General features: G+C 43.9%; 2 protein-coding genes across 2 annotated transcripts in view; both read left to right on the forward strand.

Annotated features, from left to right (window-relative positions):
* The window catches only part of LOC129867412 (E3 ubiquitin-protein ligase RNF220-like), an 81,884-nt gene extending 76,711 nt beyond the window's left edge, over positions 1-5,173 (forward strand). Inside the window, exons 14-16 of the mRNA XM_055940792.1 lie at positions 2,261-2,369; positions 3,015-3,089; positions 3,321-5,173. Of these exons, the coding sequence (XP_055796767.1) occupies positions 2,261-2,369; positions 3,015-3,089; positions 3,321-3,392 (256 nt within the window). The 3' untranslated portion in view covers positions 3,393-5,173. The remainder of the gene's footprint in view (positions 1-2,260; positions 2,370-3,014; positions 3,090-3,320) is intronic.
* A 9,408-nt stretch (positions 5,174-14,581) lies between these two features.
* Positions 14,582-27,795, forward strand: part of LOC129867413 (guanylate kinase-like) — a 32,796-nt gene continuing 19,582 nt past the window's right edge. The window contains exons 1-9 of the mRNA XM_055940793.1: positions 14,582-14,693; positions 16,189-16,230; positions 16,698-16,794; positions 20,821-20,959; positions 21,922-22,006; positions 22,153-22,238; positions 22,549-22,592; positions 22,746-22,861; positions 23,089-23,130. Of these exons, the coding sequence (XP_055796768.1) occupies positions 14,582-14,693; positions 16,189-16,230; positions 16,698-16,794; positions 20,821-20,959; positions 21,922-22,006; positions 22,153-22,238; positions 22,549-22,592; positions 22,746-22,861; positions 23,089-23,130 (763 nt within the window). The remainder of the gene's footprint in view (positions 14,694-16,188; positions 16,231-16,697; positions 16,795-20,820; positions 20,960-21,921; positions 22,007-22,152; positions 22,239-22,548; positions 22,593-22,745; positions 22,862-23,088; positions 23,131-27,795) is intronic.

Consider the following 27,795-nt stretch of genomic DNA (forward strand, 5'->3'; position numbering starts at 1 on the left):
ATTCCATGGCACCTGGCACTGATTTCATGGCACCTGGCACTGATTCCATGGCACCTGGCACTAATTCCATGGCACCTGGCACTGATTCCATGGCACCTGGCACTGATTCCATGGCACCTGGCACTGATTCCATGGCACCTGGCACTGATTCCATGGCACCTGGCACTGATTCCATGGTGCATGGCACTGGTTCCTTGGCACCTGGCACTGATTCCATGGCGCATGGCACTGATTCCATGGCGCATGGCACTGATTCCATGGCACCTGGCACTGATTCCATGGCACCTGGCACTGATTCCATGGCGCATGGCACTGATTCCATGGCACCTGGCACTGATTCCATGGCGCATGGCACTGATTCCATGGCGCATGGCACTGATTCCATGGCAACTGGCACTGATTCCATGGCAACTGGCACTGATTCCATGGCACCTGGCACTGATTCCATGGCACCTGGCACTGATTCCATGGCACCTGGCACTGATTCCATGGCACCTGGCACTGATTCCATGGCACCTGGCACTGATTCCATGGCACCTGGCACTGATTCCATGGCACCTGGCACTGATTCCATGGCACCTGGCACTGATTCCATGGCACTGATTCCATGGCACCTGGCACTGATTCCATGGCTCATGGCACTGATTCTATGGCACCTGGCACTGATTCTATGGCACCTGGCACTGATTCTATGGCACCTGGCACTGATTCCATGGCACCTGGCACTGATTCCATGGCACCTGGCACTGATTCCATGGCACATGGTTTATGAACTCATACGTAAACCGACACCAGATTCAAAACAATCACATTGCATAAGTGGATAGGTGGGGGCTCTCAGAGTGAGTTTTGCGCAACAGAGAAAGGCGGTCATTGTTACTCCCGGTCCTATTGAAAAACCAACACTCCCGGTTGATATATTATCGAATAGATATTTGAAAACTACCTGAGGATTGATTATAAAAAACGTTTGACATGTTTCTGTGGACAATGTGGATATTATCTGGAATTTTTGTCTGCGTTGTCGTGACCGCTTTTTCCTGTGGATTTCTGAGCATAACGCGCCAAACGAATGGAGGTATTTGGATATAAAAATATCTTTATGGAACAAAAGGAACATTTGTTGTCTAACTGGGAGTCTCGTGAGTGAAAACATCCGAAGATCATGAAAGGTAAACGATTAATTTGATTGTGTTTCTGATTTTTGTGACCAAGTTACCTGATGCTAAGTGTACTTGTATAAACTTACACAAACGCTTGTATTGCTTTCGCTGTAAAGCATAATTTCAAAATCTGAGAGGACAGGTGGATTAACAAAAGGCTAAACTGTGTTTTGCAATATTGCACTTGTGATTTCATGAATATGAATGTTTTCTGAATATATTATTTGACCCGATACCGGGATGGGTGGTTCAGAAAGGTTAATGAAGAAAAACATAACAATTTAGTCCATTTTAGAATAAGGCTGTAACGTAACAGAACGTGGAAAAAGTTATGGGTTCTGAATACTTTCCGAATGCACTCCATATATATATTTACAAAAAAGCTCAGCTATATATTTATTTTAATTATGTGACCTAGGTCTCTTTTGCATATATGTCCTGTATATGCAACATAAATATACACATTATACACAAACTATCATGGGAAGCACAAGTAAGACATCACATATCACCCAGAAAAACAGTTACATTCCTCCAAAAATAAGTCCCCAATCAATACTTTAAATTGCCCGAACGGCACCAGAACATCAAGATTAAATGTATTTAGAATTTCTTTCCAGCAATACGCTGCATTAAAACTCAAATCAGATTTACCTAGCTCTGATGAGATCCTAGGAACCTCAAGAGTTAACCAATGAACGAGTTAGGCATAGGTCCAGCTCAACTCATATAGGTCGACTCGTTATGCCTGTGGTGAGCCTGTGGTGAGCCTGCGGTGTGCCTGTGGTGAGCCTGTGGTGTGTGTGGTACTTGCACTCCCACTCTCTCAGCTCACCTTCCTCTTCCAATGATGAATGAGACTGAATGCTGCCTATGTGAGTGCAGCTAAATGTCATGCTCCGTGTCTATGTTGGCCAGCAAATCATTTAATCTGTCTTTGATTTATGAATAACTCTCTGGCATCTTCTTCTCCTGTTCCCCTCACTCCCCTCCTCTGTGTGTGTGTGTGTGTGTGTGTGTGTGTGTGTGTGTGTGTGTGTGTGTGTGTGTGTGTGTGTGTGTGTGTGTGTGTGTGTGTGTGTGGTGCATATGTTCAGGGTCTCTGAGGATTCTGGGCTGACGACGTTGGATTCACTAAGAAATCGTATACGGGACCTAGAGAAGCAGCTGTCCAGAGGAGACAGACACAACTGTCTAATCTGTAGGGTGAGTGTATAGCCTGAGTCCCAGTCTGTTTGTGCTGTCATGCCAACTCCTTGTCATTGTTTAGCTTGACAATGAGCAATGGAGTTGGGAAGAGCTCTAACAGGTCTGGGACCGGGCTAGTGAGTATAGTTGCACTGGGATCAAGCTAATTCAATAGAAATACTGAAGTGTATCCTTTAAGACTTTTACATTCTTATCCAGAGTGTCTTACAGTAGAGTGGACACATATTCCTGTACTGGTCCCCCATGGGAATCAAACCCACAACCCTGGTGTTGCAAGTGTCGTGCTGTACCAACTGAGCCACACAGAACCTTTCATTCAACCTATCAATCAAGCATAGTTATGAATAGTTGAATTTCAGTATGGGGGTAAACGGAGCCCCAAAGCAAACAAATATAAACATTTTGAACATTTGATTAAATCTGGACTGTTGAGGCACTTAGCACCATCTAGTGACAACAGTCTTTCATGCAATCGATACATTTAATACACAATGTGGAATGTGTTTCACTGTGTGTTGCTGCATGAGGCACTATAATGTCATCCATACGGGTCGTTTTTCATTCTTTAAATCTTCTGTCTCTACCCCCCCCCCCCCCCCCCCCCCTCTCTCTATCTTTCTCCCCACCTCTCTCTCTGTGTAGGACACTTACACAACACCCCTCACCTCCATCCAGTGCTGGCATGCTCACTGTGAGGAGTGCTGGCTCCGCACTCTGGTAAGATGTTTGTCAAATAATGCTATAAAGCTATAATACACATGACTCTATTGTATTTTTATCACGTTACCCCTGCTTTCTTCCCACATTTCCCTCAGGGGACAATAAAGTTTGATTGATTGTTACAGCCCATTATATTTTTTATCATACAACACAATGTAATGCACACAAATTTTATACAGATGTTTGTTGAGCCCAAAGCAGTCTCAAATTGCTGGGTTTATGTCCTAGGGGGCTAAGAAGCTGTGTCCACAGTGTAACACCATCACTTCTCCTGGGGACCTGAGACGGGTATTTTTGTGACTGGGCAGGGCCAGAGAACCACAGACCCCTGAGGGGGCGGGACATCTGAAGTATTAACTTTTGACCTTTAAAGGGGATGTAAGTACAGCTGGCCTGTCAGAGATTACCCTTGTCTTTGCACCTTAACCTGCCCTTTACCCCCCCAAACCATGTAGGGGGCCACCCCATGACAAAATGGCACCCATGACTAGGTATTGCACAATGATCAGTCTTCATGTCATTTGACCTTTTAGGTTTGACATTTGACCTTTGCTTTGCCCACCTAGATAGCATTCATTTGTATCAAGCTCACCTCATCATTTAGTGAGCCAAGCCATTTCTAAGAGAATTCTGTGCTCAATCCATTACAATTCGTACGTAAATGACAAGAACTCAAGTCATCTTAGTGCTCAGGCACTGAAAGAATGATTTAAAATGGCTTTCGATCAAAACAAGGTTGAGCTACTCTTTGGACTATAAACGGTATACACTTTTGAAAATAATAGTGGTCTGTTTTTATCAAAAGAAAGCACATGTAATAGTTTTGTGTATGTTTGAAATTATGTACAATACCAGTAAAACGTTTGGACACACCTACTCAGTCAAGGGTTTATCTTTATTTTTACTATTTTCTTACATTGTAGAATAATAGTGAAGACATCGAAACTATGAAATAACACATATGGAATCATTGTGTTTACAGTCATGTTCTTATGAAGTCATGCTTTTAGTTTGTTAGGAAGGGAGGAAAGTGTGAACGTAACAATTGTAATAGTTTGAGATGAATGATTTTGTGTTTGTCATTGAGGTTGTGTTTCTTTGTACAGGCGCACAATGTGTAATTAGTAAATGTTACCAAAATAAAATGAGGCTTTTAATGATGTTGGTTATTGCATAAATACATAAAAACATACAGGTACATGCACTGTAGATATCATTGAAGATGCAATGTGTGTACAATGTTAAAGATCCCCACCATAAAAATACTTTTAGGTACTAGTTTTTTGCGGTATCTGTACTTTATTTTACTATTTATATTTTTGTCAACTTTTACTTTTACCCCACTACATTCCGAAAGAAAACAATGTACTTTTTACAAGTTACATTTTCCCTGACACCCAAAAGTACTCGTTACAGTTTGAATACCTAGCAGGACAGGAAAATTGTATAATTCACGCACTTCTCAAGAGAACATCCTTGGTCATCCCTACTGCCTCTGATCTGGCAGACTCACTAAACAAAAATGCTTTGTTGTAAATTGTGTCTGAGTGTTGAACTGTGCCCCTTGCTATCCGTGAATAAAAATGGAAAAATAAAATAGTGTTGTCTGGTTTGCTTAATATAAGACATTTTAAATTATGTATACTTTAACTTTTGACACTTAAGTACATTTAAACCAAATACTTTTCGACTTTTTCTCAAGTAGTATTTTTTTCTGGGTGACTTTCACTTTTATTTACATTTTCTTTTAAGGTATCTTTACTTTTACTCAAGTATGAAAACTAAGTGATTTTTCCACCACTGCTTATAAATGTTTATAAATGCTTTGTAAATGATTATTGATGTTATGTTTATATACGTTTACATTTTTCAACAAAAAATGTATTACTTATTTAAGTTATTAATAAATAGTTAATGCTGATTCTGTAAGTTATTATGACGTTGTACTGAATTATCTTTATCTAAATGATGTTCAACGCCCTTTAGGCGAGAATATTGTCTAAGAATAGGTCCTGACCTGTTGCCCCTCGCCTATGTTGTAATTTGTCCCATCATTAAAAGCCAAGCAGCCCTTGCATGTTGATCTGGCCAATCCGTAGCCTTGTTATATGTGTTTGTGATTGTCCTTTAAGAAACAATTGGACCACTTAAGGATTAGTCCAGCCCTGGTCAGGTCAAGACTAGCCCATTCAATCCTGCTATTCTGAGCTTTCCTAAGGTTATGACCATCCGCTGTTCTTGCCAAGACAAAGGATATATGAGCTAAGAGTCTGACCCTCTAGGGCAGGAAGGAGGGATGGAGAGAGAGAAGGAAGACAGAGGTGGGAACTATTTATGGGCTGAGCTAAAGTAAAAATATTCACAATAAGGCACAAGTAGCATCAGGACCCATCCTCTATCTCTCTCTATCAGGGGTGTCAAACCCGGAGGGCCGTCTGTCTGCTGGTGTTTGTTTTTTCTTCTCAATTCAGACCTAGACAACCAGGTGAGGGAAGTTACTAACTAATCAATGACCTTAATTCATCAATCAGGTACAAGGGAGGAGGGAACACCTCCAGACACTCGGCCCTCTATGATTTGAGTTTGTAACACCAGTCTCACATGTAACAACACATGTAATACTGTACCATCACCTGACACCTGAGAGAGGGGGTGTATCTGTGAGGGGGCGGAGCATCTGGAAGAATCCTCTATGTGACACCAATGTCACACGTAACTGCAACCATAACAAGACAGCCACCTCTTACATACAGACTTCAAATCTACCAGATCAAACATGGTCTATACGGTCTATCTCCAAAATATCGCTATTTTTTAAACAAGCAATAGAAATCTGGTTGCAATTTCAGTTTCATCCACCAGAACAGACAGAACAAATAGCACTGCTGGTCAGAGTCAATCGATCAATAATATAATAACAGTCTTAGCAAAAGTGTTTATCTTTAATTTATAATCTGTAAAAACTTTGAGAATAGAAAGGTTCAGAACTTTTGTGAAACATCACAGCACAGTGGAAATTTACACTATCGTTCAAAAGTTTGGGCTCTGTAAGGGCTGTCGTTCTCCTCATCCTCGGATGAGGAGAGGAGAGAAGGATCAGTAGACCAAAATGCAGCATTAGGGAAATAAGCCATCTCTTTATTCGTAACGACGGCACACGAAAACAAATACTTTTACAAAATTACAAAACAAGAAAACGACGTAGACGAAACCTGAACATGAACTTAACTAACTAACTAGCTCTGGCAGGGCGGCTCTGGCAGGCCCCGGCTGGGCGGCTCTGGCAGGCCCCGGCTGGGCGGCTCTGGCAGGCCCCGGCTGGGCGGCTCTGGCAGGCCCCGGCTGGGCGGCTCTGGCAGGCCCCGGCTGGGCGGCTCTGGCAGGCCCCGGCTGGGCGGCTCTGGCAGGCCCCGGCTGGGCGGCTCTGGCAGGCCCCGGCTGGGCGGCTCTGGCAGGCCCCGGCTGGGCGGCTCTGGCAGGCCCCGGCTGGGCGGCTCTGGCAGGCCCCGGCTGGGCGGCTCTGGCAGGCCCCGGCTGGGCGGCTCTGGCAGGCCCCGGCTGGGCGGCTCTGGCAGGCCCCGGCTGGGCGGCTCTGGCAGGCCCCGGCTGGGCGGCTCTGGCAGGCCCCGGCTGGGCGGCTCTGGCAGGCCCCGGCTGGGCGGCTCTGGCAGGCCCCGGCTGGGCGGCTCTGGCAGGCCCCGGCTGGGCGGCTCTGGCAGGCCCCGGCTGGGCGGCTCTGGCAGGCCCCGGCTGGGCGGCTCTGGCAGGCCCCGGCTGGGCGGCTCTGGCAGGCCCCGGCTGGACGGCTCTGGCAGGCCCCGGCTGGACGGCTCTGGCAGGCCCCGGCTGGACGGCTCTGGCAGGCCCCGGCTGGACGGCTCTGGCAGGCCCCGGCTGGACGGCTCTGGCAGGCCCCGGCTGGACGGCTCTGGCAGGCCCCGGCTGGACGGCTCTGGCAGGCCCCGGCTGGACGGCTCTGGCAGGCCCCGGCTGGACGGCTCTGGCAGGTCCCGGCTGGACGGCTCTGGCAGGTCCCGGCTGGACGGCTCTGGCAGGTCATGGCAGGACGGCTCTGGCAGGTCATGGCAGGACGGCTCTGGCTGGTCATGGCAGGACGGCTCTGGCTGGTCATGGCAGGACGGCTCTGTAGGAAGGAGAAGGAGAGACAGCCTGGTGCGTGGTATAGGCACTGGCTGCGCTGGAGAGGAGGAAACAGCTGGAGAGAGAACCCGGAGAGACAGCCTGGTGCGTGGTATAGGCACTGGCTGCGCTGGAGAGGAGGAAACAGCTGGAGAGAGAACCCGGAGAGACAGCCTGGTACGGGGGGCTGCCACCGGAGGACTGGTACATGGAGGTGGCACCGGGTCTACCGGACCGTGAAGGAGGACACGTGCTCTTGAGCACCGAGCCTGCCCAACCTTACCAGGTTGAATGGTGCCCGTAGCCCTGCCAGTGCGGCGAGGTGAAATAGCCCGCACTGGGCTATACTGGCAAACCGGGGACACCACTCGTAAGGCTGGTGCCATGTATGCCGGCCCGAGGAGACGCACTGGTGGCCAGATGCGTTGGGCCGGCTTCATGACATCCAGCTCGATGCCCACCTTAGCCCTCCCAGTGCGGCAAGGTGGAATAGCCCGCACTGGGCTAAGCACGCGTACTGGGGACACCGTGTGCTTTACCGCATAACACGGTGTCTTACCAGTACGACGCCTTCTACCTCCACGGTAAGCACGGGGAGTTGGCTCGGGTATCCTACCCGGCTTTGCCACACTCCTCGTGTGCCCCCCCAAGAAATTTTTGGGTCTGACTCACGGGCTCCCAACCGCGTCGCCGCGCTGCCTCCTCATACCAGCGCCTCTCAGCCTTCGCTGCTTCCAACTCCTCCTTGGGACGGCGATATTCCCCTGGCTGAGCCCAGGGTCCTCTACCGTCCAGGATCTCCTCCCAAGTCCAGGAGTCCTTGTTGCTCTGTTGAGCATTCCCTTGCCGCTTGGTCCTCGTTTGGTGGGTGATTCTGTAAGGGCTGTCGTTCTCCTCATCCTCGGATGAGGAGAGGAGAGAAGGATCAGTAGACCAAAATGCAGCATTAGGGAAATAAGCCATCTCTTTATTCGTAACGACGGCACACGAAAACAAACACTTTTACAAAATTACAAAACGACGTAGACTAAACCTGAACATGAACTTAACTAACTAAACGTAAAACTCACGGACAGGAACAGACTACATCAAAACGAACGAACAACCGAACAGTCCAGTATGGTGCAAAACATAACACAGATACGGAAGACAATCACCCACAAACAAACAGTGAGAACACCCTACCTAAATATGACTCTTAATTAGAGGAAAACGCAAAACACCTGCCTCTAATTAAGAGCCATACCAGGCAACCAAAACCAACATAGAAACAGAAAACATAGACTGCCCACCCAAAACACACGCCCTGACCATAAACACATACAAAAACAACAGAAAACAGGTCAGGAACGTTACAGGCTCACTTAGAAATATCCTTGTTTTTGAAAGTAAAGCAAATTTTTTGTCCATCAAAATAACATAAAATTGATCAGAAATACAGTGTAGATATTGTTAATGTTGTAAATGACTGTTGTAGCTGGATACATAAGCTTCATTAAATTTTACCAACAAAACACCAGTCTCAGCGTCAACAGTGAAGAGGCGACTCCGGGATGCTGGCCAATGTCTGTGTTCTTTTGCCCATCTTACTCTTTTCCATTTATTGGCCAGTCTGAGATATGGCTTTTTCTTTACAACTCTGCCTAGAAGGCCAGCATCCCGGAGTCGCCTCTTCACTGTTGACGTTAAGACTGGTCTTTTGTAGGTACTATTTAATGAAGCTGCCAGTTGAGGTCTTGTGAGGCGTCTGTTTCTCAAACTAGACACTCTAATGTACTTGTCCTCTTGCTCAGTTGGGCACCTGGGCCTCCCACTCCTCCTTTTTATTCTGGTTAGAGCCGGTTTGCGCTGTTCTGTGAAGGGAGTAGTACACAGCATTGTACGAGATCTTCAGTTTTTTGTCAATTTCTCGCATGGAATAGACTTAATTTTTCAGAAGAAGAATAAACTGACGAGTTTCAGAAGAAAGTGAATTGTTTCTGGCCATTTTGAGCCGGTAATTCAAACCCACAAATGCTGGTGCTCCAGATACTCAACTAGTCTAAAGAAGGACAGTTTTATTGCTTCTTTAATCAGCACAACAGTTTTCAGCTATGCTAACATAATTGCAAAAGGGTTTTCTAATTATCAATTAGCCTTTTAAAAGGATAAACTTGGATTAGCTAACACAACGTGCCATTGGAACACAGGAGTGATGGTTGCTGATAATGGGCCTCTGTAAACCTATGTAGATATTCCATATTCCAGCTACAATAGTCATTTACAACTTAACAATGTCTACGCTGTATTTCTGATTAATTTGATGTTATTTTAATAGACACATTTTTTAGATTTTCTTTCAAAAACAAGGACATTTCTAAGTGACCCCAAACTTTTGAACAGTAGTGTATATGGCAGCTAGAAATTGGATTGTCTTCAGAGATAGATGGGAGGGGTTGAGGGTAGTTGAAGGATGGGACTAAAAACAAACAAAGATAACTAATGGAAAATATACTGTCTGTGAAATACATGTAGCTGAAAGTGGAAGCCTAAGTATTGTTGTTCATTAGTTTACTGCAATTAGGGGAGGGGTGGTAGGGTTAGGGGAAAATAATAAAGAAGGAAAATATATTTTAAAAATACATATTTAAAGTAATATATACATTTACCCCCAAAAATATATGGGGATTGGAAATGATGCAGACAATTACATTGATAGAAGCCATAATCTATCTGCAATATTAAAGCTGATCTACCCACAAAAACAAAACAAAAAAAACACAAAAATACACGGTCTATACCTCTGACTGTGTCTGCGGTACGTAAAGTAGATGACAGGATGCCTGTTGTCACCCTTAATCACATTTCCTCCTTCATTAAGGTTTATCATTAAACAGTGTTTGGTGGCGAAGAGCTGAGGACAACGTTCTTGACCAGTGATTTAAAAAAAAATAATAATAATTTAACCTTTATTTAACCAGGCAAGTCAGTTGAGAACAAATTCTTATTTACATTGACGGCCTGGGACTACATTGGTCAACCAACAGATTAAGAGAGGTACTGGCTACACTGTTCTGACAGAGCTGGGAGGCCTTAATCGTGGGGGAAGATACAGCCAACGGAGCCAGTCATGATGACCTGAAGTAATTAAGCCTCTACCTGTTTAGACACCGCAGATAAACAAGGCCAGCATGCCGGTGTGCAAATGGCTGATGAGCTGATGGGAGGAGGTGGTAACTGATGCTGACAGTAAGCTGTCTCTGTCAATCAGTGTGACAAACACACACCTAGCCACAAGTCACACACGCACGCACGCACACACACACACACACACACACACACACACACACACACACACACACACACACACACACACACACACACACACACACACCTAGACACACCTCTCACACACACCTCAAACACCCGTACAAGCTCTCTCCTCCATCCCAATCACTCTGAGACACCTCTTATACAGCCACACAGTACTGCCACGGAGAGAAGGTAAGACAAATATACAACTTTAACGATGTAGTACAGAAATAGCTAATATACTGTAGGACAGGCATAGCTAATATACTGTAGGACAGACATAGCTAATATACTGTAGGACTGAAATAGCTAATATACTGTAGGACAGGCATTGCTAATATACTGTAGGACTGACATAGCTAATATACTGTAGGACTGAAATAGCTAATATACTGTAGGACAGGCATTGCTAATATACTGTAGGACTGACATAGCTAATATACTGTAGGACAGACATAGCTAATATACTGTAGGACAGACATAGCTAATATACTGTAGGACTGGCATAGCTAATAAACTGTAGGACTGGCATAGCTAATAAACTGTAGGACAGGCATAGCTAATATACTGTAGGACAGGCATAGCTAATAAACTGTAGGACTGGCATAGCTAATAAACTGTAGGACTGGCATAGCTAATAAACTGTAGGACTGGCATAGCTAATAAACTGTAGGACAGGCATAGCTAATATACTGTAGGACTGACATAGCTAATATACTGTAGGACAGACATAGCTAATATACTGTAGGACAGACTGTCACGTTCCTGACCTGTTTTCTGTTGTTTTGTGTGTGTTTAGTTGGTCAGGACGTGAGCTGGGTGGGAATTCTATGCTGTGGGTCTAGTTTGTCTGTTTCTATGTCAGCCTAGTGTGGGTTCTCAATCAGAGGCAGATGGTAGTCGTTGTCTCTGATTGAGAATCATATATAGGAGGCTTGTTTTGTGTTGGAATTTTGTGGGTGTTTGTTTCCTGTCTCTGTGTTTGTTCTGCACCAGATAGGACTGTCTCGGTTTGTTATTTTGTTTGTTGTTTGTAGTGTTCACTTGTTATTATATTAAACATGTTGAGCACTGGCTATGCTGCATTTTGGTCCTCTCTTTCACCCCAGGAAGAAAGCCGTTACACAGACATAGCTAATATACTGTAGGACAGGCATAGCTAATATACTGTAGGACAGGCATAGCTAATATACTGTAGGACAGGCATAGCTAATATACTGTAGGACATGCATAGCTAATATACTGTAGGACAGGCATAGCTAATATACTGTAGGACAGGCATAGCTAATATACTGTAGGACATGCATAGCTAATATACTGTAGGACAGGCATAGCTAATATACTGTAGGACATGCATAGCTAATATACTGTAGGACAGGCATAGCTAATATACTGTAGGACAGGCATAGCTAATATACTGTAGGACAGGCATAGCTAATATACTGTAGGACAGACATAGCTAATATACTGTAGGACAGGCATAGCTAATAAACTGTAGGACAGACATAGCTAATATACTGTAGGACAGACATAGCTAATATACTGTAGGACAGACATAGCTAATATACTGTAGGACAGGCATAGCTAATAAACTGTAGGACAGACATAGCTAATATACTGTAGGACTGACATAGCTAATATACTGTAGGACTGACATAGCTAATATACTGTAGGACAGACATAGCTAATATACTGTACACTCTTCTAGAAAAGGGTTCCAAAAGGGTTCTTCGGCTGTCCCCATAGGAGAACCTTTTTTGGTTCCAGCTACAACCCTTTTGGTTTCCGTGTAGAACCTTCTGTAGAAAGGGTTCTACATGGAACTAAAAGGGTTCTATCTGCAACCAAAAAGAGTTCTTCAAAGGGTTCTCCTATGGGGATAGCCAGGTTCTAGATAGCACCTTTTTTTCTAAGAGTGCAGGGTAGCAGGGACATACCAAGAGTACATCAAGAGGTCTGTCTTCAGTAATCAATTTAAATTGGAAATTACCTACTATAATAGTGTTTATGGACTCCATATAGATGTTTTGAAGTCAGAAACAGGTGCAGTTATTATTAGTATTTGGAGTAGCAACTTGTAAACAGTTTGTATGTTATGGTACAGTCCTTCAGTGTTATTTTGTTGCTGTGCTTGGAAATGTACGTTTTGTGCGTAAGTAAGATGCACCTAAATATTGACAAAGGTTATACAATGATTTGGTATAATATCAGGTACCTACATGCAGTACCAGTTTTATTGTCTTTGGGAAATTGTGTCCTTTTAAGGGGTAGGCAATAGACCCTTTACTTAATTATTCAATTATGACCAATAATCCCATAGCACTTTTCACCAAAAAGCCCAACTAAGGTCAGCAGACAGGAATCTGGGTTGTGATGGTTTATCAGTCTATGTATATTTTAGAGTGGATTCTGGTATCCCCTCCAATTAAATAAGTCCATCTGTTTGATAGTCTTTAGTGTGCTATACCCATGCAACATCATTGAATGTTCAGCACCACAATGATATAGAGAGTCAACCAGGACTCGAAATAGGTCCGACTGCCTGATTAGCCATTGATTCTAATGTCAGCAGCAACGTCATTTCACCAATAGTATGAAGAGCGATCCGCCTCTTACCTCGAATGTTTTGCCACTGCTGATTGATTTGAAATTTGCCTATTTGAACATGGTTTATATCTGGGAATGTCCTTATTTTCAGAGTCACAATAGACCAACCAATATGACTTTCTGCAGGCAGATATATGGTGTTGATGCAGACATACAGTGTTGACGCAGCTCAGTGCCGGGTGTTCCATTTGGCCCACTTTCTATTAATCAACCTCATTGACCTAGATTGCCTTAAGTAAAAAGCGAGCATGGTACCTGTTTGTACTGGACCGTGAAATCTACTCCTAATCCCTCTTACAAAGTCCTATCATCCAATCTGCTTCATCAAAGTGAATTCCTACTTATTTGCGTAATGTTGTGTTGTGTTTTTGCTAAAGTGAGGAATTTTCTATGACCCCAATGTTGGTTTCATGGAAGAATGACATAATTCCCATGCATGAGCTATATTATAGAAGTGATTATAACCACCTGCTAGATTAAACAGTCAGGGCAATTTGCCGGAATTTCTCTTCAGGTTTCTGTGTGTTTTGTGTTTAACCCTTTAACGTCTTGACACTCTTGATGTGTGGTCCTTGTGTGGTCCTGATGTGAAGTCCCATGGCTGTCCCCCCATATATCATTGTGCCGTAGCCATTCCATCAGATGAGTTTATTCCCTGGATCAGTGGATTAGCTCTAGCGTCTGAGCCTGGGACCAAAGGAAGAGCTGCTCAGCTATAGGCTCGCTAGCTGGTTAACCTCCAAGCACTCTAAACAGACTGGCTCCTGAGAGTGGAGTTAGCCAGACTTAATCTGGGCAAGAGAGGGTTATTTTGAAGGTTACAGAAGAAGACCTAATAGTGCTTGATTCCCTTTTGTTTGGTATATCTGTAACTGTTGTGGTGGTGTCAGGCTAGACAGCAGTAGGCTACTGAAAGTGAAAGGCTACACGCACCAGTCTTCAGGCTTCGATGGGAGTTAGACTAACACTTTGACACCAAGGCATCGGAGTTAATGAATGGACTGGTGCAGCCAATACAGATCTCCTAGGTAATCCACTAAGACAAAAGCACAAGGTCCATGTAGAGGTCAAAACTAAAACGGCACTGTTTACGTATAAGTATCTAGTACAAAGCTTTCTTAGAAATCAGTAGTGGATAGATTTGTTTACATACATACCTAAAAAACTGTATAAAGGCATTGTTCACCCAAATTACAAAATGACATATTGGTTACCCTATAAATAGTCTTTATACAAAGACAGAGAGTAATGTATTTTTTTCTGTTTACCTGGCTGCTGGCACAAATGCTAACTTTAGCATGTTTGTCCAAAAGTTAGCATGTTTTAATTTAATGCCCAAATGACCTAAAAATGTGTAGCAAATGTATAGCTAAATGAACACTATGTGACAGTATGAAAGGTTTTTCACTACATATTTCATTGTACTTCCTCTGTCCCTCTCCTCCAGTGTTATGTCAGGACCCAGGCCGGTTGTTCTGAGCGGCCCCTCAGGAGCAGGGAAGAGCACTCTTATGAAGATGCTACTGAGGGATTATGATGGAGTCTTCGGCTTCAGCGTGTCACGTACGTTTGTGTTTCTGGCTCCTACCCCAATATCCTGTCTGGGAGGAAGTGGGACAGCATTAAGCCCTATCTATCGGTACTCTCAGCCTTATCAAACTCTAGGCCAAGTTTGTCAAATGATTTTGATGTGGGATAGCTCTGTATCCAATTCATATCCAAGCACAATTATAACTAGTTATGGTTGTGCTGACTGGTACGAGGCAGGGATGTCCTCTATCTCCATTCCTCTTCTTGTTGGCTGCAATGTAGACCACTGAACACTACAGAAACGGCATACCTTTAGGGTCGGCTGGCATGTCTTTGAATGAACATCGCTGAGGTTGTTGATAACCTTCCTTATGACCAGGAGTTGATGATGGATGTTGATGATAGATGTCAATGATGGATGTCGATGATGGATGTCATTGATGGATGTTAATGATGAATGTTAATGATGGATGTTGATGATGGATGTTGATGATGGATGTTGATGATGGATGTTAATGATGGATGTTAATGATGGACGTTGATTATGGATGTTGATGATGGATGTTGATGATGGATGTTGATTATGGATGTTAATGATGGATGTTGATTATGGATGTTGATGATGGATGTTGATGATGGATGTCATTGATGGATGTTAATGATGAATGTTAATGATGGATGTTGATGATGGATGTTGATGATGGATGTGGATGATGGATGTCATTGATGGATGTTAATGATGAATGTTGATGATGGATGTTGATGATGGATGTTGATGATGGATGTGGATGATGGATGTTGATTATGGATGTTGATGATGGATGTTGATTATGGATGTTAATGATGGATGTGGATGATGGATGTTGCTGATGGATGTTAATGATGCATGTTGCTGATGGATGTTGATGATGGATGTTGCTGATGGATGTTGATGATGGAGGTTGATGATGGATGTTGATTATGGATCTTGATGATGGATGTTAATGATGGATGTTGATGATGGATGTTAATGATGGATGTTGATGATGGATGTTGATGATGGATGTTGATGATGGATGTTGATGATGGATATTGATGATGGATGTTGATGATGGATCTTGATGATGGATCTTGATGATGGATGTTAATGATGGATGTTAATGATGGATGTTGATGATGGATGTTGCTGATGGAGGTTGATGATGGAGGTTGATGATGGATGTTGATGATGGATGTTGATGATGGAGGTTGATGATGGAGGTTGATGATGGATGTTGATGATGGATGTTGATGATGGATGTTGATGATGGAGGTTGATGATGGAGGTTGATTATGGATGTTGATGATGGATGTTGCTGATGGATGTTGCTGATGGATGTTGATTATGGATGTTGATTATGGATGTTGCTGATGGATGTTGCTTTTGGATGTTGATGATGGAGGTTGATGATGGAGGTTGATTATGGATGTTGATGATGGATGTTGATGATGGAGGTTGATGATGGAGGTTGATGATGGAGGTTGATACTCACTGAATGTGTCCTTACAGATACAACACGGGGCCCACGTCCAGGAGAGGTAGATGGCAAAGGTACAGTAACATTCTCTGACTCATAAACACAGTGTCACGCCTGCTCCCGCTCTCCCTCTCTGGTGCTCGAGGGCTGCCAGGCTTCTCTTCATTACGCACACCTGTCACCATCATTACCCACATTAGCACTCACTGGACTCACCTGGACTCCTTCACTTTGTTGATTGCCTTCCCTATTTCTGTCTGCTCCCCGGTCTGTTCCCTGTGTCAGCATTAATGTCGTAATGTGTTCATGTCTAGACGCTGTTTTGTCCTGTTCCATGTCTGTTGCTAAATAAAATGTTCACTCCCTGTACCTGCTTCTCGTCTACCAGCGTCAATCCTTGCACACAGATCATGTCAGTAAACCAAGAAGGATATCAGTGACGCTCTCCTGGATTTGAATCAAGCTGGTTTTGTAACTTCAAATCTGCTTTCAAGCCTGATTGACAATGAATTGATCATTCTCCTCTGCTGTCCATTTGAAGATTACCACTTCTCAAACAGGGAGGCTATGCAGGAGGATATTGATGATGGGAAATACATTGAGAATGCTGAGTTTTCCGGCAACCTGTATGGAACAAGGTAGAGTACATTTTGATAACATTCTGTTGACACAAATATCTTACAGTTACATGTAGGGTTGCACATTTCTGGTGACTTTCCCAAAATTCTCAGGCTTTCTAGAAATCCCAGATGGAGGATTCCTGGAATCAGGAGGGAATAACCAGGAAATACAATTACTCTCTAACCTGGATTTCTGGAAAACCTGAGTTTTGGGAACATTAGTGGAGTTTTGGAACAGTATGCAAGTTGATTTGGTTTTATGTTGCCCTACTGGTGATAATGATACATCAAAATGAACAAACAGAGTATTTGCTCCACTGGTGACTAGAATCCAGTAGGGTATTCTCCTGTCATGGCTTTGTAAAGATATCTTTAAGTGCTGGTCCATTAATACCTGGATTAGCAAAGAGAGGCCGGGGACAGAATGAGATTTATCCTCCATTATACACTGCATTCAGAAAGTGTTTAGACCTTTCCCTTTTTTCACATTTTGTTATGTTGTTACAGCCTGACTAAAATGGATTAAATAAAAAATGTTCCTCATTGTCACGATCGTCGAAATGAGCGGACCAAGGCGCAGTGTGAATAGAGTTCCACATATTTATTAACGGTGAAACTTGCAAAAACAACAACAAAGAATAACAAACGTATGTGGCGCACAAAGGCAACTCAACAAAAACAATAACCCACAAACGCAGGTGGGAAAAAGGGTTACCTAAATATGATTCCCAATTAGAGGTAACGATTACCAGCTGCCTCTAATTGGGAACCATACAAACCACCAACATAGAAATACAATACTAGATAACCCCCCTAGTCACACTCTAACCTATATAGCACCATAGAGAACCCAAAGGGCCCTCTATGGTCAGGGCGTGACAGTACCCCCCCCCCCCCCCAAAGGTGCGGACTCCGACCGCAAAACCTGAACCTGGATGGGGAGGGTTAGGGTGGCCAACTAGCGTCGGTGGCGGCTCCAGTGCGGGACATAGCCCCCCTTCAGACTGCGGATCTGATTCTGAAGCCGGGCTGAAAGCCGTGTCTGGACTGGGCATCGGCGCAGAAGAAGGCTCCAGCCATGGGGCGGGACTGGACACCGTGCCTGGACTGGGCACTGGCGCAGAGGAAGGCTCAGGCCATGAAGCAGGACTGGACGCCGTGCCTGGATGCCGTGCCTGGACTGGGCACCGGCGCAGATGAAGGCTCCATCCATGGCACCGGTGTAGAAAGCTCCGGGACGTGGACCGTCGCTGGAGGCTCCGGACCGTTGACCGTCGCTGGTGGCTCCGGACCGTTGACCGTCGCTGGTAGCTCCGGACCGTTGACCGTCGCTGGTAGCTCCGGACCGTTGACCGTCGCTGGTAGCTCCGGACCGTTGACCGTCGCTGGTAGCTCCGGGCCGTTGACCGTCGCTGGTAGCTCCGGACCGTGAACTGTCACTGAAAGCTCCGGACCGTGAACCGTCACTGGAAGCTCCGGACCGTGAACCGTCGCTGGAGGTTCCAGGCTGTAGACCGTCGCTGGAGACTCCGGTCTGTACACACTCACTGGTGGACTAGTGCGAGGAGCCGGCACAGGACATACCGGGCTGGGGAGGCACACTGGAGGCCTGGTGCATGGAGCCGGCACAGGTGGCACCAGACTTATGACACGCTCTTCAGGGCGAGTGCGGGGAGACGTCACAGGATGTACCGGGCTGGGGAGGCACACTGGAGGCCTTGTGCGTAGAGCCGGCACAGGTGGCACCGGACTGATGACACGCTCTTCAGGGTGAGTGCCGTTCAGAATACACCTAACCAACATCTCCCACCGATCTCCCTCCTCCAACAGCTCCATCATCTCACCAACTGTCTCTGGTTCTCTCCTCTGCTCGACCGACAGCCCCTTGTGCCACCCCCAAAAAATCTTGGGGTTTCTGTGGCCGCGGTCACCGGCGTCGTCGCTGTCCTTCTATTTTCCCTGGTGACTGCCTCCAAGGAAGGGTCTCGCATCCTCCTAGTTTTTCCTCCCAGGTCCAACTCTCCTTTATCTCCCAGGCACGCTGCTTGGTCCTGTATAGGTGGGATTTTCTGTCACGGTCGTGAAAATGGACGGACCAAGGCGCAGTGTGTGTTGAGTTCCACATCTTTATTTGCAGTGAAACTTCCCAAAAAAAACAATAAACCAACAACAAAACGTGACATCAGTGGTGCAACATGCACTTACACAAAACAATATCCCACAAACGCAGGTGGGAAAAAGGGTTACCTAAATATGATTCCCAATTAGAGGTAACGATTACCAGCTGCCTCTAATTGGGAACCATACAAATCACCAACATAGAAATACAATACTAGATAAACCCCCTAGTCACACTCAAACCTATAGCACCATAGAGAACCCAAAGGGCTCTCTATGGTCAGGGCGTGACACTCATTAATCTACACACAATATTCCATAATGACAAAGCGAAAACAGTTTTTTTTGTTGCAAAAAATAAATAAATAAAAACACCTTATTTAAATAAGTATTAAGACCCTTTGCTATGAGATTCAAAATTGAGCTCAGGTCCATCCTGTTTCCACTGATCCTCCTTGAGATGTTTCTACAACTTGATTGGAGTCCACCTGAGGTAAATTAAATTGATTGGACATGATTTGGAAAGGCACACACCTGTCTATATAAGGTCCCACAGTTGACAGTACATGTCAGAGCAACAGCCAAGCCATGAGATCAAAAGAAATGGCTGTAGCGCCCAGAGAAAGGATTGTGTCGAGGCATAGATCTGGGGAATGGTACCAAACATTTCTGCAGCATTGAAGGTCTTCAAGAACACAATGGCCTCCATCATTCTTTAATGGAAGAAGTTTTGAACTACCAAGACTCTTCCTAGAGCTGGCCACCCAGCCGAATTGAGCAATCGGGGGAGAAGGGCCTTGGTCAGGGAGCTGACCAAGAACCTGATGGTTACTATGACAGTGTTCCAGAGTACCTCTGTGGAGATGAGAGAACCTTCCAGAAGGACAACCATCTCTGCAGCACTCCACCAATCAGGCCTTTATGGTAGAGTGGCCAGACGGAAGCCACTCCTCAGTAAAATGTCAGCCCAATTGGAGTTTGCCAAAAGGCACCTAAAGACTCTCAGACTATGCAAAGCAAGATTCTCTGGTGTCACATCTGGAGGAAACCTGGCACCATCCCTATGAGGAAGCTTGGTGGTGGCAGCATCATGCTGTGGGGTTGTTTTTCAGTGGCAGGGACTGGGAGACTAGTCAGGATTGAGGGAAAGATGAACAAAGATGAAGTACAGAGAGTTCGTTGATGAAAACCTGCTCCAGAGCGCTCAGGACCTCAGACTGGGGTGAAGGTTCACCTTCCAACAGGACAATGACCCTAAGCACATAGTTAAGACAACGCAGGAGTGGCTTCGGGACAAGTCTCAGAATGTCCTTGAGTGGCCCAGCCAGACCCCATACTTGAACCCAATCGAGCATCTTTGGAGAGACCTGTAGCGATGCTCCACATCCAACCTGACAGAGCTTGAGAGGATCTGCAGAGAGGAATGGGAGAAACTCTCAAAGTACAGGTATGCCAAGCTTAAAAATCAAATCAAATTTTATTGGCCACATACACATGTTTAGCAGATGTTATTGCATCATACCCAAGAAGACTTAAGTCTCTGCCAAATGTGCTTCAACAAATTACTGAGTAAAGGGTCTGAATAAGCCTGTAACGCAACAAAATGTGGAAGAATTCAAAGGGTCTGAATACTTTCTGAAGGCACTGTACATATCAGGATAGCACTTGATAGCACACAGAACTCAGCACCTGCAGTGTCACAACCACTGAACCCTGATATTAGCTTTTGGTGTTACGATAAATGTTACTATCCTCTTACCCTAGCTATTCTGTAGCATGTGAGGAACAGTCACTGGTCTAATGTCACTCTCCATCCCCTATTATAAGCCTATTGTACATATCTAGGTGGAAAGGTGTGTTTTTGTGCTGTTCAATGGGATCCTGAAACAATTAATGAGCATCATTTGTTGTCTATTTTCTACACAGCAAGTCTTCTGTAGATGACGTCAGGGCCACGGGCCTCATCTGCATCTTAGATGTGGAGATCCAGGGAGTGAGGAACATCAAGGAGACTGATCTGGACCCCATCTATGTTTCTATCCAGCCCCCCTCTATTGAGATCCTGGTAAGGTACAATTCATGGTTCAGAGCTGCCATAGTCCGCATGGTCCATTAGAAAACATTTACGAACTCATTTGATATACTCTTATTGAGGTGCTAATATGTCACAATGGAATACAGACTATCGTGGCTCTGCGTCTGTAAACTCTGTAACTAGTCAACAATCATACAACGCAGAGTTTTACTGTATTTTGGTGTTTCTTAACGTTTTGAGTTTGGACCCCTATTATTTTCTCTATATGATAATAATCCTTAGACATGTCAACCCAACCTGGTCTCAGAGCATTTAGTAAATCCGAGACACTCAATTTAGTATGATATGGTATGTATTAGTTTGTTGATGTCCATCACCAATTTCATATATGTTACGAATTACAATTTGTATTATATGTTATGAATTTTCATAACATACAATATGTTATGAATTAGAAAAATTCACAATATGTCATGATTTTGCGAAATGTATGATATGCTACGAATTCTAAATAGGTGGGTAGCTGACTAATGTTAGCTAGGCTAGGGGTTAGGGTTAGGGTTAGGAGTTAGGTTAAAGGGTTAAGCTTATGAGGTGAAGGGCTAGCTAAAAGGTTTGAAGTTAGTGTTAGGGGAAGGGTTAGCTAACATGCTAAGTAGCTAAAAAGTATTAAGTAGTTGAAAAGTTACTAAAATGATAAAGATGTCAATGATGAGATTAACACTCGCAACCTTTGGATCAATAGACAGTCACGTTATACACCCACCTATCCACCGCGATCAATCAACATACTTTTGTTTTTGACGTAGGTAACCATAGGTCTTATGTAACCATACCAAATGTAACATAGCATACTAATTTCAGTGTCCTGGATTTCCGTTGACTATGTTACGTCTAGTCTATAAGACCGGGCTGGTCATCCTTGAGCTCGTGATATGAGACTCTTGAAATGTACAAATTGTAATGCATTTGGTGACCATTGATGTTTACAGGAAAAGCGTCTGAGGGACAGAAATACTGAGACAGAGGAGAGTCTGCAGAAGCGTCTGGAGGCAGCGCGAGTTGACATGGAGCTCAGTAGGTCCCCCTTACTGTCCCATGTAGACATGGCCATACTACAAATGCTTGAAGAATATGGATGGAACAATGAATTATCCGTGCTATGCCTTTAACAATGATTTGAGAAGAGCTTTCATAATTAATTTATCACTCTCCTATTTCAGGCAACGAGCCAGGAATGTTTGACGCGCTTATAGTCAATGATGATTTAGAGGGGGCGTATGAGAAGTTGCAAAGTGTTCTTATTGAGGTGAGTCTGAACAGGATGGTTGTCTGCATGTAGTATGGGGACAAAGTATAATTGTCAGTCAGTCGGTAGCAGTGGAGGCTGCTGAGGGGAAGACGGCTCATAGTAACGGCTGGAATGGAGTTAATTGAATGGTATCAAACGTATGGAAATCATGTATTTGATATCATTCCAAATATTCCGCTCCAGCCGTTACCACGATCCCGTTGTCCACAATTAAGGTGCCAACAATCTCCTGTTGTCGGTAGTAAGTGTTGAGTCATTTGTGATGGCTTTGTAACTAAACTTGATATTCTTGTACTTGTCTCAACAGGAAATAACGAAGGTTCAGTCGACCAAAAAAGAAAGATGCAATTCGTAAGAAGCAATTTGTTATTTTGCATATCTCAGCCACACATTTTCAATAGAAAACTAGTTAGTTCAATTGAGAACAAGTTTTCACTATTCAATGTAACGTTTAGCTTTTCACAGGTTTAATGTTTTTCACTGCACCCTCTCCCTCTCCTGCAGTGTTATGTCAGGACCCAGGCCGGTTGTTCTGAGCGGCCCCTCAGGGGCAGGGAAGAGCACGCTGCTGAAGAAACTGCTGAAGGACTACAAGGGAGTCTTCGGCTTCAGCGTGTCACGTACGTTTTGTATCACCAGATGTAGTTTCCAGCAGTAGGGCAGCAGTATCTATCCCCGCTGGTGTGACTGGACCACGAGGAAGACCAACGAACACTAAAGAAACCATATACAGTTAGGGTTGTCTTGCATAGCATTGACAGGTTGAGGCTATTGATATCATTCTGTATCATATGATCACAGAATAGGATGGATGTTGAATTGATGCTCACTGAATGTGTCCTTACAGATACAACCCGGGATCCACGTCCAGGAGAGGTAGATGGCAAAGGTACAGTAAAATGTTTTCAGTCAAAACATAGAATCATGTCAGTAAGCCCAGAAAGATATCAGTGGCGCTCTCGAGGCCCAGAATGAAGCTTCCATCTTTAGTAAGAAATGTCTACTCTATGTACGCAGAAAGTGGAATTCAATATGTTACATTTTTACATTTTAGACATTTAGCAGTCACTCCAATACAGAGATAGCTAGGTGGGACAACCACATGTCATAGTAAGTACATTTTAGACATTTAGCAGTCACTCCAATACAGAGATAGCTAGGTGGGACAACCACATGTCATAGTAAGTACATTTTTCCTCAATAAAGCAAAGTCAGAGCTAGAGCTAGTAACACACTGCGAGTGTTACTTCACGAAAGGCATTACTTTATTATTTGGAGGGGGGGGGGGTTGGTAAGGACTGGGTGTGATGGGGGTGCTGTGGGATTATTTAAAGTGGTTTCACATATAGACCTCTTTTAAAAGAACTGATCTCAGTCCTCTTTAAAGTGAACTGGGGTAAAAAAAAAAAAGAACTCGGTTCTCTTTGCTATGTTTAGAAAGGAACCAAGATCTTTTTCCTACCTGCACTCTGGATTTTTACAAAGTGTAGGACAAGCTATTCAATCAGAATGGGTTATCGGACTGTAGCTAATAGATTACAATTATGTCTCATTTTAATTAAATGCAATCTGAAGATACTATTAACATGCACATTTGATTGCTAACAGAATAAATAGCAATAGAATAAATGCAGAATAAATAATGTTGTAATTTAAATTGTACAAGCTACTGCCCCTTTAAGAGCTAGAATAGATTTTGTACCCTATGTTGTGATTCTCACCAAATAGGTTGTCCTCTCACACTATTCCTAACCCCACAATCAATAAACAGTTTATGAAGCTCTCTTAGCCTATAGTTCACATTTTGCGAATAAATAATCTGAACAAACAAAAAAATACACACATTTTGGAATTTCTGTGCATCCTTGACAATCGATAATCAACATCCCAAAACAGCACATTTTTCCCCCTGCGAACCTGCACATCTTCTCTCGTTTGTGGCACCAATGTGAGGGGTTATACCAGGGGAAACAGTGTTGCAATAGTCTAGTGTGTGGTGCGGGAATAATGACAAGCGAACCTGGGGAGTTTTGCATTCACATTGCCCTAAAAAAGGGCCAACTGGGTAAGATTGAAATTCCGTTTATGCTTTACAAAACAATCATACCGCAACATTATTTTTCTGCCCAGTTAGCGGGTAGATTTGCTTTTAGCCAAATCCTTTTAGAGCAAGCCAAATAATTTCATGTTTTAAAAGTTATCCCAGATCAGGATTCATTGTTTGAATGGTAAGATGCCAATCATTTGAGTGTAAACATTTAGTTGATTCTAAGTAGAGATCATTTAATATAAATGCTGAGCGAGTAGAATAAGAGGTGGCACGTTAACAGTGCTTAGTATATTAAAGTATGTATTAATATCGTGGAATTCAAGCGAACCAAACTCTGACCACTTCTCCTGATGGTCTCAGTTCGGTTCGCTTCTGGTGCTCTTTTGAGGGGTCTGAGTTCCTTTGGAGTGTTCACACTGCACAAAAAAAACAAAAAACATCTGCCACCGCTGGCCAAGAGACCAGCGGTTGCAGAACGAAATTCTCGGGTTGGGGTGTAGGGTTTGAGCATAGTCTGAAGGTGGAGATGGGCAGTTCCTCTTGCTGCTCCGTAGGCTTGTAGCTGCAGCGCCATGACAACCTGATCTCAGAGCAACATGTATTATATTTGACAAAAATCTGTGGAACTCCATTTAGTATGATAGGTTACATTACATTGGCCTAAGAATGTAATAGCAGTCATACAATGCAATGAATTGTAGGACATATTGTATATACTGTATGTCCCATGTCTTGATAGTTTAGTATGATATGCTACTTTTGACTGCTTTAGTATGATAAACTACGTTAGGTTAGGGGTTAAGATTAGGGTTAGGAGTTAGGTTATTGGGTTAAGGTTAGGGGAAGGCTTAGCTAACATGCTAAGTAGCTAAAATTGTCTTTGATGAGATTCAAGCATGCAACCTTTCGGTTGCTAGACTTTCACTTTATGCAGCCACCCAACCACCATGACCAGCCACTCTCCTTTTGTTTTTGCCTTAAGTAACCTACTGTCATACCTAACATATCATACTAATTTAAGTGTCACGTATTTACGTAGGCCAATGTTATGTAATGTAATTTAACATAAAGTAACATACTAAATGGAATGGCCTGGATTTTAGTAAAATTTCATACGTTTTGCTCAGACCTGGCATGGCATGTTGAGTGTGGTGGAAGCTATCTGCTCACAATTGCTGTATTTCTGAATAGACTACTGTTCAGACGACAGCTGACTGAAGAGCCAAAAGTTGTTTTCTATCGTAAATAAGTCCTAATAAAGACTGGAGACAATGGTTAACCTTTTACTGCAGTGGTTTCTTGGTAGTCTTCAACAAATCTACTTTGAAACAAAAGTATACACCTCACACACATGGTTATGGGCTAAAGTCATCTGTACGCTCTTAGAAAAAAGGTTCTATCTGTCCCCAAGGAGTCCCCTTTGAAGAACTCCTTTTCTTTCCAGGTAGAACCCTTTTGGAGTCCATGTAGAGGGTTCTAAATAAGAATTTGTTCTTAACTGACTTGCCTAGTTAAATTTTTTTTTTTTTAAACATCTCTGGAGAGACCTGATAATAGCTGTGCAGCAACGCTCCCTGTCCAACCTGACAGAGCTTGAGAGGATCTACCCAAGAAGAACCCTTTTGGTTTCGTCATACCCAGGTTGAACCCTCTGGGTTCATTGTAGAGGGTTCTACATGGAACCCAAAAGGGTTCTCCTATGGGGACAGCTGAATAACCCTTTTTTCTAAGTGTACCATGTCAGACATACAGTGCCTTCGGAAAGTATTCAGATCCCTTGACTTTTTCAACATTTTGTTACATTACAGCCTTATTCTAAAATTGATTCAATTGTATTTTTTTCCTCAATCTACACACAATACCCCATAATGACAAAGCAAAAACTGTTTTTTAGAAATTGTTGCTAATTTATATATTTTTTTAAAACGTAGTATTCCGACCCTTTACTCAGTACTTTGTTGAAGCAGCTTTGGCAGCGACTACAGCCTCGAGTTTTCTTGGGTATGACGCTACAAGCATGGCACATCTATTTGGGGAGTTTATCCCATTTCTTTTCTGCAGATCCCCAAGCTCTGTCAGGTTGGATGGGGAGCGTTGCTGCACAGCTACTATCAGGTCTCTACAGAGATGTTAAAAAAATATATGTATATATTTAACTAGGCGAGTCAGTTAAGAACAAATTCTTAATTGGAATGATGGCCGACCCCGGCCAAACCCTAACCCAGACGACACTCGACCAATTGTGCGCCTCCCTATGGGACTCTCAATCGCACCCAGTTGTGATACAGCCTGGAATCGAACAAGGGTCTGTAGTGATGCCTCTAGCACTGAGATGCAGTGCCTTAGACTGTTGCACCATTCGGGAGATGTTCAATCAAGTTGAAGTCCGGGCTCTGGCTGTGCCACTCAAGGACATTCAGGGACTTGTTTCGAAACCACTCCTGTGTTGTTTTGGCTGTGTGCTTAGGGTCGGTATCATTTTGAAGGTGAACCAGTCACCCCAGTCTGAGGTCCTGAGTGCTCTGGAGCAGGTTTTCATCAAGGATCTCTCTGTACTTTGCTCCGTTCATCTTTCCCTCGATCCTAACTAGTCTCCCAGTCCCTGCCGCTGAAAAACATCCCCACAGCATGATGCTGCCACCACCATGCTTCACCATAGGAATGGTGCCAGGTTTCCTCCAGACGTGATGCTTGGCATTCAGGCTAAATAGTTCAATCTTGGTTTGATCAGACCAGAAAATCTTGTTTATCATGATCTGAGAGTGTTTAGGTGCCTTTTGGCAAACTTCAAGCAGGCTGTCATGTGCCTTTTACTGAGGAGTGGTTTCTGTCTGGCCACTCTACCATAAAGGCCTGATTGGTGGAGTGCTGCAGAGATGGTTGTCCTTCTGGAAGGTTCTCCCATCTCCACAGAGGAACTCTAGAGCTCTGTCAGAGTGACCATCGGGTTCTTGGTCACCTCCCTGACCAAGGTCCTTCTCCCCCGATTGCCTAGTTTGGCCAGGTGGCCAGCTCTAGGAAGAGTCTTGGTGAATCCAAACTTAATCCATTTTAAGAATGATGGAGGCCACTGTGTTGTTGGGGACCTTCTATGCTGCAGACATTTTTTTTGTACCCTTCCCCAGATCTGTGCCTTGACACAATCCTGTCTCGGGGCTCTACGGACAATTATTTTGACCTCATGGCTTTGTTGTTGCTGTGACATGCACTGTCAACTGTGGAACCATTTTATAGAAAGTTGTGTTCCTTTCCAAATCATGTCCAAAGAATTGAATTGACCACAGGTGGACTCCAATCAAGTTGTACAAACATCTCAAGGATGATCAGTGGAAACAGGATGCATCTGAGCTCAATTTCGAGTCCCATAACAAAGTGTCTGAATACTTGTAAATAAGGTATTTCTGTTTTATTTTTTTGCCAAATTTGCAAACGTTCCTAAAAACCTGTTTTTGCTTTGTCATTATGTGGTACTGTGTGCAGATTGCTGAAGATATTTTTTCATGA

The sequence above is a fragment of the Salvelinus fontinalis genome, chromosome 12, assembly GCF_029448725.1.
Source record: "Salvelinus fontinalis isolate EN_2023a chromosome 12, ASM2944872v1, whole genome shotgun sequence".
NCBI lineage: Eukaryota > Metazoa > Chordata > Actinopteri > Salmoniformes > Salmonidae > Salvelinus > Salvelinus fontinalis.